This window comes from Peromyscus eremicus, chromosome 4 (assembly GCF_949786415.1).
Source record: "Peromyscus eremicus chromosome 4, PerEre_H2_v1, whole genome shotgun sequence".
NCBI lineage: Eukaryota > Metazoa > Chordata > Mammalia > Rodentia > Cricetidae > Peromyscus > Peromyscus eremicus.
This window is the reverse complement of record NC_081419.1, coordinates 56,117,653-56,133,687: the sequence shown is the minus strand read 5'-3', so window position 1 is coordinate 56,133,687 and position 16,035 is coordinate 56,117,653. Positions and strand designations below refer to the sequence as shown.

Genomic DNA, 16,035 nt, shown 5'->3' with positions numbered 1-16,035 from the left:
AACACAACTTCAAAATCACCATGTGTTTTAAAAGAATGCAGAAAAAAGAATAAACTCAGACAACTTTTCCCTGATACTCAAATAAAAATAGTAAAATTTCCTTATTACTTATTTGACATACATTTAATTATCAAGTTCTCCCCACCTCTGCCAAGTATTTCCTTATTAATTTAATAACACATCATATGTTTATTAATACTCATTGGTATTGCTGTAGTACTGAAATGTGTCCATTCTAGGCACCATGTAGTATTGCCTGTTACCTGCTATCTTGAAGATTTCTTTTTTTCTTTTTTTGGGGGGGGTTTTTTGAGACAGGGTTTCTCTGTGTAGCTTTGTGCCTTACCTGGAACTCCCTCTGTAGTCCAGGCTGGCCTCGAACTCACAGAGATCCGACTGCTTCTGCCTCCCGAGTGCTGGGATTAAAGGTATGCGCCACCACCGCCTGGCTGAAGATTTCTTTTTTTTATTTTTGCTTTTTTTCTATCTTTCTTGCCTTGCACTAGGCTGAATGGTTGCCCAGTTGTGCTTATGAGACCCTAATAAGTAATAGAAGCTAGAAATACAGATGAATTGCAACACTCATTCAGAATTATTACATTGCATTGGGTGGTTATTAGGGAGGGTTTGGACCATCTACAAAGGTTCAAATATATCAGCATTATTCCTGAGTCAACCTCTTGTTGAATTTGCTAGTTCTAGTTCCCTTATATTAAGGACATTATAAATTCATCTGTATAAACACTGTAAAATGTGCTTTTGCTTCTTATAAGTTGCTTTGCATCATTTACTGCTTTTATGCTTATTTTTTTATAAACGAGGAGCCCTATGTTTGGGTATAAAGTGAGATAACTTGTAAAGTGTATTGAGTTGGCTTTTTTCAGCAGCTTTTGCCTTATCCTAGCTCAGCACTGGTGAGTGGGGGATAATGTTGTAGAGATGTGTTAAGGTTTGTAGTGTCTGGAAAAGTAGGTGGAGTTCCAGTAGGAGAGTGTCCTTTACTCTTCTATACTGAGGTTTGTAATACTGGAAGCAGAAGAAATTTGACCTGTTTTAATTAGGATTTTTTCCCTGGCTTCTCTAAATACAGAATACACATTTCAAGAAGCTTTTTAAATGCAATATTTATTGTAGCTTTCCCATTGAGCTCGAAAGCTTAAGTGTTTCTGTGTTTAATTCCTAATTACTGGGATATTATCCAGGAGTATGTCTCAGACACCTATGAATCTTGTTTTTCTCCTCTGCAAAACAAGAGGATTGCATTAGATGTTGCTAAATCTTAAAATGTAGGAACCCAAATCACAATAACAATACCCTACCAAAAACAGAGGTTACTTACTTAGTGTGGATTGATGACTGGCAACTGAAAATACATCTCTTAAAAAGATAAGTTGGGCCGGGCGGTGGTGGTACACGGATTTAATCCCAGCACTCGGGAGGCAGAGGCAGGCGGATCTCTGTGAGTTTGAGGCCAGCCTGGTCTACAGAGTGAGATCCAGGACAGGCACCAAAACTACACAGAGAAACCCTATCTTGAAAAACAAAAACAAAACAAAACAAAACAAAACATTAGTTGATTATAAATACTGTGTGGAGATACCTGCACTCCCAGTATTTGGAAGGTGAAGACAGGCCAGTCAGGAGTTCAGGTCTTCCTCTATAGCCTGGGCTCCATGCAGCCTTCTCTGAAGCAAACAAGAAAACAGTCAAATACCTGGTAACATTTTCAACTTTAGTGTGTTCTTCATTGGTAAGCATTCTACCTATTATTCTAGCTAAACTTTTGAGTAAAATTACTAATACTTTTCGTTTTTGGACTTCAGACGAAGTGGCTGACATTCATGATCTTGAGCATGGGCAGTTACTCTTTGCTTCCTTCTGTCCTTTACTGCCGGAGCCTCAGTTCAGAAGAGTTTATGAGTTCCTCACATGGTACTGCTCCTCCAGCGCTGTTCTTGTTTGTTTGCTTTGAGACGGGATCTCATTCCAGCCTAGGTTGGCCCCAAACTCACTAGAAGTCCTTCTTGCCTCCCCTTAGGAGTGCTGGGATTACAGGAGTTAGCCACCGTGCCCAACTCTCCTCCCAAATTAAAAGGAAATGTTGATGCTAACACTGGAGAATTTACAACTGTTGTGCTTCAGTGAGAAACATTTAGAAACACAATCCAATTTTGTGAGTGGGAGGCCTGTATTATTACTGTATGTAATAATATCTGACTGTAACTTGAGGTTGATTGTTGGAGAGAATGATAAAGATCAAGGCACAGTAATTCCTCTTATTTCTTAGTATATAGCTTCTTTAAAGTTGAGGGGTGTGTGTGTGTGTTTACTGTAAAATTCCCTTATCTGTAATTAGTTGTTTTATAGTATTTGCAAAGTTGTCCAAACATTGCCAAACTATTTTTGACCCTCCAGAATGAATTCCCTTTCCACTAGCCATCCTTCTGGTCCCTTCCGCTTCCTTGTCTGGACGGATTTGCCTGTTCAGAAGCTAGGATTCTGTTGTGTGTGGCCTGTGTCTGGTTCCTCATGCTGTCGTCTGCTCTGCTTTGTCATTGTAGGGTCAGAGCTGTTCTGTGTGCTGGGCTGTTTGGCATGTTTACATTCAGACAGTAACAGTAATGTTTGGACCGTAAAGAGCACTGTCATTTATTGCTGCAGGCTTTTAACATAGTGTCACCATCTTGTCTCCTCAGTTTAGATTTTGAAGAATGTGCGCACAAACTACTAAAGATGGAGTTTGCTGAGAGCCAAACAGTATGTCAATGCCTTTTTTTCTGTTAGGAAGTACATAGAGCGTCCATCGCTCTGCAGGTCGGTCTACATAGAGTCCATCCAAGTTGAAACTGAAGTGTCCATTTATGCTTCTGCAGACACTCATGGTCAGCTTTTTCCATACTATCTAAATATCTCCTTTAACAATTTAGTTTATAGCTAAATTGTTAGGCATTTGTGTTGGTGAATCTAAATTTAAAAGAATTCCACACAGTAGTCTTTAAGGACGGAGTATCCAGTCAAGCCTTGTGACCTTCTTTATGTACTAGATGGTTTAGAAATGATTCGTGCTCATGAATTTAGAATTGTATATGTAATGAAATTATCATAAATAGCTTAGATGATATCAGCCAGACTAAATAAAGGCTTTTTAAAAAAGATAAGCTTGACATTGACTGAGTTTTAAAAATAATTTTGAAGTTTTCAAGATTTTTAAAATTCTAGTTTGAAAATATAGTCACTGTTGTGGTCATAAGTTGTTATAAAACATAGCTCCATTGTGTTCTGAGTCATTAGTACGTTTTTCTTTCCAAACAGAAAGAACTCTGCAACATGATTCTTGATTGCTGTGCTCAGCAAAGGACATATGAAAAATTTTTTGGATTGCTAGCTGGGGTGAGTTACAGCCTTGCTTTTCATGTCAGGATTTAATAAAAGCCCCCCCAAAATTCCCAGCAATAATATAGTGAATTAGTGATTGTGCTTTGTGGCCTGGTCTACCCTTAACTGAAACAATACACTTTTTTTTTTTTCTGAGAGCACAGTGTTCTTCCTTCAGATTACTCAAGCCTGTCAGCTTGCTTTCCCACTTCATTTCCTAGACATTACATTTGCTATCTCATTTCTACAACTTTTTGAAATTACAAATACTTTGTAACAATTTCCCAATAAAAAACAACTAAATGTCTTCAGAAACTCAAAGCTATTACTAAAGTCAGGAACCTGTTTAGTCAGCACAGAATAATCATGTTGTAAAAAATTTATAAAGGTTTACTTTCATCATTTTTAATTATGTATCTTTGTATGTGTACATGTTGGGGTGTGTGCACATGAGAGCAGGTACCTGCAGAGGCCAGAGGTGATGGATCTCTGAAACTGTTCGGAGCTGCCTACATGGCTGCTGGGAACTTAACTTGGGTCCTCTGCAAGAACACTCTAATCTGTCTTTCCAGTCCCTAAAATATTTCTAAACTATTCACAAGGCAGATTTATATAATACAGAGTGTATGTGTTTAGGATCAACTAAATGTATAATTTTATTTTAGCATATAAATCCAAATAGAAACTATAGCTGTAACTTTTTGAACATCATTTAGCACAGAAAGATTGGGTGATGGATGATTTTGGAAGGTGTTTACAAATGAGTAGTAAATTTAGGAATAGTAAGTTCACTTGTATGGGCATTCAGTTTCTGCTGGTATTGACTTTCAGTTTTCTCATCTATAGCGGTTTTGTATCCTGAAAAAAGAATATATGGAGTCGTTTGAAAGTATATTTAAAGAACAGTATGATACAATCCATCGCCTGGAGACAAATAAATTGAGAAATGTAGCTAAGATGTTTGCCCATCTTTTATATACCGATTCACTTCCATGGAGTGTAAGTAATTGGATCAATATTTGCTCTTCATTCCTAATCCTCTGTTATTTTCAAATATGCATTAATTATGACATGGCTATACTTATCCTATCAGTAAATATGAATTAAAATGAAATATGTAGTGCACATTTATTGCAGCAGTTATCTTTGAAACACGTTCGTGTAGCATGGTATTAAAAGACTAAGTCAAATAATGTACATGTGTAAGAAGTACTATTGTGGATCATACATTCCCAAACCATGCTGTTTTTTAGTAGTGATGACTAGCAATATTTTCACAGAAAATATTATGTATTTTCATGTTTGACATCTTTATGCATATTTGCCCATACTCACATAATCAAGGAGAGACATGTATCCCCTTTTCTGGCGGCACTTGTACCTCAGAATTACTGTCCATACACCATAAAAAGTCTCATACTCTAAGTGAAGCAAGGCTGCTAGAGTTATTGTAATACAAAATCACATCCAAGACAGAAGACGATGACATTGTAAAATACCACAAACTCATTAGAATAAGCTCCTCCCCTTAGGAGTATTGGATAAGTTTGTAGTACTTAAGTCCTGAGTCTATCCGACTACACTCAGTGGGCACGTTTAAGCCAACCAAGCAGCGAAACATAACCCTTTGCTTCATTTCCCCTGTTCTGAAAAAGAAGCCAAGTTTTAAACAATTGGCAAAATAGGCTTGCAGAACATAACCCATAAAAGCTAGAGGGTGTTTTTTTCTGTTTATCTCTTAAATCTGTGTTCACAAGTTAGTTTGTAAAAGCTGTCATAGTTTTCAGAATATGTCATCCATCATTTTTTCATCTTTTTTCTAGTGTATTGTGCTAAACAAAACTATAGCTTAATGTTCTTAGTGGATTTGCCTATTTTCTTGTATACACCATGTTCTGCTGAGGGAAGTTTGTTTGTGAGCAGTTTTACTTTGGTGCTATATGCTAAGACAGGATATCTTCTCTGCTATAAAAAGCACCTTCCTCAAGAAAAAGCACACAACTATTTCTGTACCATCTTAACATTGGAAAGTTAATGTAGAGAAGCAGTCTTACACTTGGCCAAGAAACAATACATGTCAGATAGGGAAGGTACTCAGAGACACTGCTGGAAGATGAAAAGTCCTAGTCATTTTGAGAGAGCTTGAACTGATCAGCTACTTGTCCTTGTCTTTTAAAACAAAAATAATTTTTTTCTGTCTTTTAATTTCTAGGTTCTTGAATGTATAAAGCTTAGTGAAGAGACCACTACATCATCTAGTAGAATTTTTGTTAAAATATTTTTCCAGGAACTGTGTGAATACATGGGTCTTCCTAAACTGAATGCAAGGTTAAAAGACGAGTAAGTTGACTATTAACAGTTTAACTTTAGTCTTCCTGTCTGTGGGAGTACCCCCATGTTAATAGATACAGTTGTCCTCAGTGAAAAACCCTCTGGGACTTTGGGTAGCACCAGCATGCTGCATGTTACAAGAAATGGGACAACATGCACCTGTCAGGTTTTGGTTGCAGGACTGTTACATAACCCCTACTTCACCTTTCTTGGTACCTGTTTATTCAGATTCTGGTTCTCAGTAAGATTGGCTTCTATTCCATTCTGCTAATGGCACGTTATTGCAGTATTTCATTTCTCTGCCTCTCTTAAACGCTGACCTGAATTGGGGTCTCCAGGCTTTCTCTGACCTAGTTCTTCCCTCTGTTTCATATACTCTGTACTTTCTCAGGCTCACCCCTCCTTAGAAGCTGCACTAGTCTCCTCAGTATCACCAAATTTGGAATGATGTCTCGTTCTTCATACTTCCTTAACCACTGTGACTACAGAAACAATGACCCTCTTGTTGATCCAACAAATGCTTACTGAGTCTTCCAGTAATTTACCCTTTTCTAGGAAACATTCGCTGCCTGCTGCCTGCTTTTATACAATTTAGATGTGCATACTTATGCTAAGGCCTTTAATTTTTTTGGTGCATGTGCACAAAATGTGCTTGTGCATATATCCATGTACACAAAATTGTGTGTATATCATCTGTATCCTCTGTGTGTATGCTAGTGTCTATATAAAAAGTTTCTAATTCTGTATTGTGTAATTACAGAAATCAGGTCTTAGGGCCGATGAAATGACTCAGTGGGTAAAGGACACTAAGTCTGAAATGAGTTGGATCCCTGACACCCACATGGTAGAAGGAGAGAACCAACTCCCACATGCTGTGTTCTCTTACCTGTGCATGTGCACACACACACACAAAACTGTAAAGAAATGTTTTTTATAAAGAAATGAACTTCAATGAATTGTTCATTGTTGGTGATTATATTAGGTAGCCTAACCTGTAAATGCGTAAACCACTTTCTTATAACCTTCCTAATTTAATATATAGAAAATATGGTAAGTGGGTATAGGAGTTTTCATTTTTCTTGTTTTTTTTTCCCCCATTCCATTCTTCTTTTCAGAACTCTACAGCCATTCTTTGAAGGACTCTTACCTCGAGACAACCCACGGAATACCCGGTTTGCCATCAACTTCTTCACGTCCATAGGTCTCGGAGGTTTAACGTAAGTATCCTTTGCAGAATTTTAGCTTCAGCTGACAAAAGTCTCTGGCAAGTACTTTGGAGGCACAATGTAACAATTTGTATTTCTGTTAGGGATGAACTTCGAGAACATTTGAAAAATATACCCAAGGTCATCATAGCCCAGAAACCAGAAGCTGAGCAAAAGAAACCCTCCCTGACCTCTTCGTCTTCAGCGTCCTCCTCGGAATCTGATTCCTCTAACTCAGACTCTGAGAGCAGCGAGAGCAGCTCAGACTCTTCCAGTGAAGGAAGCGACTCCTCATCGTCCAGCAGTCAGAGCTCTGCCTCAGGTATCAGGGCTCATTCAGAATTTATCCTGCTCGTTTCTAACAAGTGCAGCTCGTAGTGTTCATTAATAAGGGCTGGTCTCAATTGCTACTTATTTATTTTGACCATCTATTTAAAACACATTAATAGAGATGATCAAATGTAAATGACACAGTCTGCAGTTTGTTAAATCTGTTTTAGAAGTCTCTTCATAGACACAGCTGTGATTCAAGTGATGCCTGAAGTACCATTCGTGTCTACGTTCTAGTTTAGAGCTGCCATCCTGATGCTTCATTTTCAAGGTATTTAGATTTCTAGTTGTAGTCAAGCTTTATGTGACTACTTGGCATCATCTTATTGTATAGCTCATTTGGGGCTTTGCTCTACAGAGCTCTTCCCCAGATCAAGAAGTACTGGCACTTTAGAATTCCTTTGTTCCTCTGGTCCTTGCCAGCTTCCTCCCCTCATGGCAGCTGCTGTTCTGACTTGTAATTGCATTCGTTAGTCTTGATCTTTTGTTTTGTTGAAACAGGGGTTCACAACATCGCTAAACTTGGTCTCCTCACTCCATAGCCCAGGCTGGCCTTGAACTGCAGTTCTCCTCCCCTTGCCTCTCATGCCCTATTTTTTCAGCCATACATCATCATGGCCAACCTTTGCCTGCCTTGTTTGCTGTTGGATGTTTTGTTTTGTTTGCTTTTTGGAGTCTTATATGCAGTTTATTCTGTTAATTCACTGTCTGGCAGGGGCTAGCCTTGAACCTGGTCCTCTGCCTCTACTTCCCAAGTGCTCAGTTTAGAGGCCTGTGCCACAGTACCTGCTTTAACTTTATAGGTATTAATTATGGACTCCTTATACTTTCATTGTTATGTTCACAAAATTAATCCATGTTGCATTTATAGTTCATCCATCCACATTGGTTACTGTACATGCTCATACATGTCTTTGATGTCCTAGGTACATATTTTAGTAACTGTGTGTGTGTGTGTGTGTGTGTGTGTGTGAGCGCGCACGCGCGCACATATATGCGGACAGTCCCTGGCTGATCATCACTGTGTTCTTGGTTTTTCAACTTTTGCCGTGATACAAAAGCTGTATAGAGTCAATAGAAGTAGTACTTAGAAGTTTGAATTTTTCTCTCTTCTGAGCTACTGTGTGTAATTCTTCTGTGATGTCCACCTGCAGACTAATGTAAGGATTCTGAGCATGCTTAAGGAAGGCTGTGCTGACCTGTGGTTTTTGTGATTTGGGGCGGGGGGGGGGGGGGGTGAGTATTAAAAGCATTTTGTCACATGTCATCTCTGGGACATAACATCATCTTGAGAGCACCTGTGTATACATTTCTTTCTAGTTATGTAGCTACAGATGGCATCACTGCTGTAGGGTGTGTATATATTTGGTTTTAGTAAATACCACCAGTTTTGGAAGTCATAATTCCAAGTTACACTCCTACCAGGTGCATATTGCCCATAGTTTAAATTTTAACCATCCTGGTTAGTGTGTGATAATATTGCCTTATATCTTTCATTTTAATTTGCATTTCCTTGATCCCTAATGAAGCTGAGCATAACATTATTATTGACCATTTGGATATTTCCCCTCTTGCTCAATTTTTGCTCTTCCCCCTTTTAAGTTGACATTCCTATTTTTAGGGTTTTTTCCCCTGTATTTATTCTCTCTCTGCTCTCTTGCTCCCTACATATTTTATGTATGATATGTTGCAATATGTGTATATATGTATACGTACATATCTATATAGATATAGATATAGATATAGATATAGATATATCTATATATTGCAAACAAGTATTCACACTTGTGTCTCTAGCCCTGTAAGGCTGCCAGAGCTCTGCTGTCTTGTTTTTTCCTTCAACGGCAACCCTGAATCAGCAGACCCTCCCAGGAAGGATGTGTCAGTACAACATGTCTTACTTCTCTGCACGTCTACCTTCCCCTGAATTCTGGGCCCTTTGGATTCTTGGTTTTTTAACAAGTTCTTCATGTTTTATCTTGTAATGCTCTAATGTTTTATCTTGAACTAATTTCATACTTAGAGGAAAATTACAAACTCCGGAGCTAGAATCCACATACACCTTCCCCCACCTACCCCCAGTGTTAGCTTCTCATATAAACAATATAATTATCAGTGAAACTGTGGAAATTAGCAGATCTCATTTGAATTTCACAGAGTAAAGTAATCATGAGTGAGTCAGGATCCAAGACACTGGGGTCCTTTTCCTCCAGGACCTTTTCCTTCCATCCTGTCCTTGAGTACTTCTTTCATTCCAACATCACAGATGTTGCAGATCTTCAGTGCCTTCAAACAGGCATCTCCAGCCCCTCTAAGTATGTGCCTTATTCTACTAGGAAAAGAAGATGCTTTACTGAAATCCTTCTTCAGTTTCCTCCTGGTCCTTGTTTTCTGAAAAGGTCTGTGCGGTTTAATCCAAGATCTGCTCTGCTTTTCTGCACTGGAGAATCTTGGTCCACCTGGGTAGCAGATTGCATATCTAAATGTATTTTATTGTAATGCCTATTTCAGTGGTAGCAGCCCCTCTCTTCAGTCTTAGGTTGGACAGCAGATATTTATGCTGTTTCCCTGTCTTGTTACATTTAAAGTATTTCACGTACTGTATGACAACCAGAATTGTGGGGCTCTTCGTGTTCTGTATTCTTAGAGCAGGAGTGCATTTCCTCGCAGGAACTTTATTCCTAGGTTGAAATGGTGCAAGCACTATTCATTTAACAGCTCTTGGAATGTTACAGAGTACGTTTCATTGTGTCCATTTTGAGGACAGAGGATAGCTCAGCATGAAGTTTGCAGTAAGAAAGTTTGCTGATTCAAAATTAATTTGCCTTATACAATTTCAGCAGAGAACTGTTTCATTATTAAAGTATTAGATAGCATACAAGCAGTATGAACTGCCTCCAAATTAGAAAACCGAGAAGCAGATGTGGCCGAAGGGGCTTTGCATGTTGTTGCATGGCTGAGGTGTTGTGTTGGCAGAGCCCTGACAGTGTATCGAGTGAGCTGGAGACATGGGCTTAGCACTGAGCCAAATGGCTTGTACTTGGGCGGCTACAGCCCGAGAAGGAAGTTCTCACTGGCAGCTGGCAGACCGGTTTGTACATTGTGTGCCAGTGATAGTCACTTAGCAGAAAGAGGGGTTGGTACACGGACACTTGGGTAGAGTCAGGGCAAGAAATGATTTCCTATTGTGTTTTCTTTCTGTAGTTATTATAATTTGTGAAACTTTTGTCATCTCAGTATTGTTGATTCATGAACTCAAATTAACAAGCAGCTAGGCTTAACTTAGAATGGTTATTTACATATATATAAGTTTTGTTTTGTTTTCTGAGACAGGGTTTCTCTGTGTAGCTTTGGTGCCTGTCCTGGATCTCACTCTGTAGACCAGGCTGGCCTCGAACTCAGGGATCCGCCTGCCTCTGCCTCCGGAGTGCTGGGATTAAAGGCATGCGCCAGGGCTGCCTTCAGCTAAGTTTCGTCTGCCAAGCTCTATTTGGGGTTAGAGTATATAAGTGGCAACATACTATTTCTAGTCACTAGATAGCCTTTTTTACATTTGCTATAGTTTATTTGAAAGCTCTTATGAGAACTTGAAACTTTAGTTACTTAATAACTAATAGTGACCTATTTTAAAAATGATTCATCTTTTAAAATAGTCTTTCCTCAGGCTTTTCACTTTGGCTTAGCATCCAGTTTACACAAATAAGTGTTCTCCAATAATTTGGTAAATGTTATTGTTAAATTATGAACTTAGATTAACATAAAAACTAACTGTAATTTTTTGCATGCAGCTAAAGATGCAAGAAAGAAGAGACGAGGGAAAACAAGAAGTGAAGAAGCAGAGAAAGCCACCAGGGGCCAGCAGACACGTGACAGGAGGCGCGAAGGAGGAAGGGAGGATCAAAGGCACCAGGAAGGGAGGACTGAGAGAGCAAGGTCTGAGAGAGATAGAACTCAAAACTCACGAAATGCTGACTGGAGAAATCCCCTAGCAAAGTCCATGGCTGACAGAAGCCTTCCTTCCCAAGAAAATAGTTACAGTAGAGTTGGGAATGGCCGAGACCAAGACCTGCACAGAGAGCTGGAAGACAAGCATGGTGAGCCAAGGAAGAAGCGACGGGAGAGAAGAGAGGAGTCTTTTTCTGAAACTGAGAAGCAAAGAACCCGAAATCAGGACAGTGAGAGAGTCAGAAGAAAAGATCGCTCTAAGTCAAGGGAAAGGAGGAGAAGACATTCAGGGCATAAAAGTGATGATGACAGGTATCAGAATGGTACTGAGAGACGATGGGAAAAGTCTACCAGATACTCTGACCACTCAAGAGAGTCAAGAAATCAGGACCGGAGGAGAGAAAAGTCCCCAACAAGACAAAAATAATTCTAATGACATCTGAACAGGCCTTACACTCACTTCTGATGTCTTTTCTACATTGATGGTTTTATAGAGAACTCTTGTATAAAGTACCTGTTTGTATCTGTAAATTTTAAAGCTGTTTTCTTTTTGACATGTTTTATAATTGATACATCTCAAGGTCCTCTGTAAATCATAAAGAAAAGGGTCTCAACAGAGGGGTAAGTCTTAGTTTTGTGAATAAAAGGAACAAAAATGCTCATTGAATCATTGATTATTTTTAAAAAAACATTTTTCTATGTGTCTCATAACTAAATTACCATAATTATTGTGGCTTTATATATAACCAAAGGCCAAAATAAATAAAGCATTTCCATTTTTTACTGTAGGGGTCTGACAAGTGTCACCTGTAGGTTTCACAGGTGTTTTTTGGGAGCTGAGTGTGTCTTCCTCTTGAGAGATGCACTTGCTACTTACCACAACATTCCTAGTTCCACTCTCCTCCAGCCTGCTGGAGACTTGACAAGTGCCTTGCGGTTAGTGCTTACCACCTTTAACATTATGTCAAGGTGAGCTGATGTGTATTTAATTTGGATTAGGAAATCATTTTAAAAGCATAGCTGTGAGGTACATGAGCTGCCTGTGAAGCAATTCCAATTTTTTACTTGAATTGGAAGGATTTTTTTCATTGTAACTTTCTCAGAATATAAAAGCATAATAATTACTGTGGAGATAATAAAGCATTCCCTTAGGTGGGCACCCTGCTTGCTCAATGGACTTCTTATACTTGTTCACCTTAAAGTGCGTTGGGCCCATTTTAGTCAAAGTGTGGGTATTAAGAATACCACCACCAGCCGGGCGGTGGTGGCTCATGCCTTTATCCCAGCACTTGGGAGGCAGAGGCAGGTGGAACTCTGTGAGTTCAAGGCCAGCCTGGTATACAGAGCGAGTTCCAGGACAGGCACCAAAGCTACACACAGAAACCCTGTCTCAAAAAAAAAAAAGTGGGACCAACTGTTGTATTGTTGAATACACTGATTCAGAATGGCTTGTTATCCAGAAACCTGAGCATAAGCAACAATAGAGTCCGTGAAAATGCATTTCTCCCTCAGAAAAATATGAATGACCCCTGCAGTATTCCATACAAGGGATGAATATGGGTAGCAGGACATCATGAGAGTGCCTGTCTCACAAAACTATAGCTGAGCAAACTGAAGTCAAGCAGTGTTCAGGTGTCACCAAAGGAAATAGATAGTAGTTCACTTCCTTTACCTGGACACTACTCTTGGGTAGAAATAAACACTAGAAAACTGGGATGGGGGGAGTTGTAAATTTTACTTCACTTTAACCTTAATTCGTAACTCTTAAATGTAAGAATGAGGAACGTTCTTTTCTTCGAGTACTTTTAAAAGTTACTAAAGCTGGGCATGGTAGCACAAGCCCTTAGCCAGCACCCGGAAGACATGTAGATACTTGGCACACACTCCGTGTAGTTTCTCGGCTTCCTTGCCGGGAAGTACTCTTATTCCTCGATCCTTGTGACCTTTGACATCCTGTGTTGTTGCAGCTGGGGCTGAGATCTCTTCTTGGGGCACCGCCCACCCAGCTCACATGCCTTCGTTCACACTGTCCTTCTCTAAGCTCATCTCCCGAGAGCTGCTCATCTGCTCACCTCTTGGTACCATGTCATCTCCTTTGTTCTGTAGCCTGGTCCTTGGAGTGGATGAAGAAATGATGGGCTGGTTCAACTCTTCAAAGCAACCCTTTAAGAATGGATTTTGTCTCCCAGAAGAGGAGACTGAAGTCCAAGAGGCCAGTGGACGGGAGGCTTGTGGTTAAGTGTCGGGAGCAGGTTTTATTCTAGGCCAGCTTCCTTCCAAAGCAGACTGAAGGTGGCTGAACCCTTGAAGGGAGTGTTGACTAGCAGCTCCTTCACCTCCCTGGGCGAGCCTAGGCAAACTTCCTTTCTCTCCCTATTCTTCTGGACGGTTCTTAGAGCACTTGCTTTGCAAAGTTCTAGCCATGAAATAAGGACACAAAGTAAGCACTCAAACCTCTCCTCTCCCCATCACAAAGGAGGGACTTCAAAGAAAAACTGAGCGCTTTGACTGGCTTTTTGTGATTGCTTTCTTTTATCTCACCTAAAATAGCACTTAACCTTTTCTTTTTCTTTTTAAATGTTAAAGTAGCCATGTAGAAAGGGTGACTCGGGGAGTCTGGGTATGATGGAGGTGTGACATGTCATTTCCCATCATTTTTCTTGTATTTCTTATTTTTAAATCCATTAAGATCTTAAGATGTGTACATCTTTCAAGCTCAAACCACCAGATTCTTGTGCCGCTTCACAGTGTTGCCAAAAAAAAAAAAAAAAAAAAATTACCAGTGAATTTTTTTTTAGAATTTCTTTTAATTTTGAAATTATAATTACATCATTCCTTTCTTCCCTTTCCTCCCTACAAACCATCTCATATGTTCCTTTGCTCTCTTTCAAAACCATGACCTCTTTTTTTCATTGTTATTGTGCATGTCTATACATATTTCTAAATACACCCTGCTCACTCTGGATAATGTTACTTGTATATGTCTTCAGGGCTGACCGTCTGGTATTGGCTCACCAATTGGCGTGCTCTTTTCTCCCACTCTTAGCATTCCGTATTTGCTGGTAGTTCTTCGTGTAGGGTGGAAGTTTGGTGGGCTTTTCCCATCCACTTTGGCGCATCCGTTCGTGTCCTTGTTCCACGCTCATTTAGGCAGTTATGTTGCTGGGACTTTGTGTCTGTGGCTTCTGACATTCCTAGTAGGCACTGTCTCACAGCAAACTCCCCCTGGTGAGTTTTTGATTTGATTTTAAAAATCTTACATTGTTCTCATTTTGGCTTGACTGTCAGTGTATCCCCTCTAACTTTATACCCCAAGAGTGTTTAGAACCCTGGGACTCTCTTTGCAGGCCAGTGACTGTAAAGGGCAAAAAAGCACTTATACACACAAATAAGCACTGGAAAAGCTAGGAAAATTAAACTCATAGCACTCACGCCATTAATCCCAGCACTAGGGAGGCAGAGGCAGGTGGATCTCTGTGAGTTCGAGGCCACCCTGGTCTACAGAGTGAGTTCCAGGACAGGCTCCTAAGCTACACAGAGAAACCTTGTCTCCAAAAACAAACAAACAAACAAACAAAAAAAAACCAAGATGTTTTTACCTGTCCTCATGGAATGCTGGGAATGGATGTAGTTTACAACCTGGTAACCCTTGCTGTCTGATGAGCCAGGCTCTACCTGTGTCTCCCAGGGTTTGTTTTACTTATCCCAGACCCTTTTCTTCCTAAAACCTTGAATATTACTTCTAGATCATAAAATTCATCCTTGTGAGAGATGTCACTTTTACTCTACAGCAGCCTAAGTGGCTTCTATGTTAGCTTAGGGCCAAGCATTATGTTTACCACAGTCATTCTCCCTAGACCCTTATCTTGAGCAATTGTTTCTAAGTCAACAAGAACCCATCTTATGGTCGAAGCCATGCATACTTTGTAAAGAGATTCAAGAGAAACATGCCTTAAGCTTTGTTGTGCTCACAGGGCAGAGTTAACTGTTATCAGATAAACTTTCTTTCCCAAAATTGTGCTATGCTTAAATATGGCAAAAATGAATGAGCTGATGTTGGACTCCAAGAAGTCTTATCCCAGTACTGGTTACCTAAATCAAACTGAACCACATTTCCTTCTTTCCTCACCTGGATCATTTCCCCCATGGGCTGTAAAGCCTCCAGGGACTACCCCAAGTTACCATGTTTTCCAACTTAGGGAAGCATCCTCCCAGAAATTTTACATTCTTTCCCTCTGTTCCACATACACTTTGCAGACTGCTTCTTCAACATATGCAAACTTCAACATCTGCTGATGATGCTGGAGGGAAGGGACCTTAGGACTCAGTGTGACCTTTAGGGACATTGTCAGTACTGTGCACATGTCACTTACTCCAGATTCTAAGCAAGCATTACCACGCTGGCCTGTCTCCTTACTCTAACCTCTTGTCTCCTCAGCCATGAATGGGATACAGCTTTATTCCATTCATAGCTCTACGTGTCCTTCTAAATGTCCTTGAAATTCTTTGAGCTTGTTGCAAGTCCCATGGAATGCATGTTTTGTTGAAGCTAGGCATATCTGCCTTTTGTGTTTACTGAAAATAAAAGCAAGACAATCTTTCACTCTCCACCACCACCTGCCCCCAAGTCTGTGCTTTGTGATGAGCTGTTAAACTCCAGTCCACCTCATCAGGTATACACAGGTAAGGAGTGGGTGCTCACCTGAACTGTCACAGGGTGTGTATATCTGTGTTTACTATGTAAAAGGGCAGGAGTCTGGCTGAAACAGAAGTGATTGTTTTTAGGGGGAAAGACAGCTTTACACCCACTAGCATTAACATCAGTTGAACACTAGCAACTGGAAACTGC

At 39.9% G+C, this 16,035-nt stretch overlaps 1 protein-coding gene across 1 annotated transcript in view; it reads left to right on the top strand.

The window, feature by feature from the left end:
• The window catches only part of Cwc22 (CWC22 spliceosome associated protein homolog), a 30,774-nt gene extending 18,872 nt beyond the window's left edge, over nucleotides 1-11,902 (top strand). Inside the window, exons 12-18 of the mRNA XM_059260780.1 lie at nucleotides 2,697-2,757; nucleotides 3,313-3,390; nucleotides 4,222-4,374; nucleotides 5,588-5,715; nucleotides 6,822-6,923; nucleotides 7,016-7,233; nucleotides 11,030-11,902. Of these exons, the coding sequence (XP_059116763.1) occupies nucleotides 2,697-2,757; nucleotides 3,313-3,390; nucleotides 4,222-4,374; nucleotides 5,588-5,715; nucleotides 6,822-6,923; nucleotides 7,016-7,233; nucleotides 11,030-11,613 (1,324 nt within the window). The 3' untranslated portion in view covers nucleotides 11,614-11,902. The remainder of the gene's footprint in view (nucleotides 1-2,696; nucleotides 2,758-3,312; nucleotides 3,391-4,221; nucleotides 4,375-5,587; nucleotides 5,716-6,821; nucleotides 6,924-7,015; nucleotides 7,234-11,029) is intronic.
• Nucleotides 11,903-16,035: the final 4,133 nt, after the last annotated feature.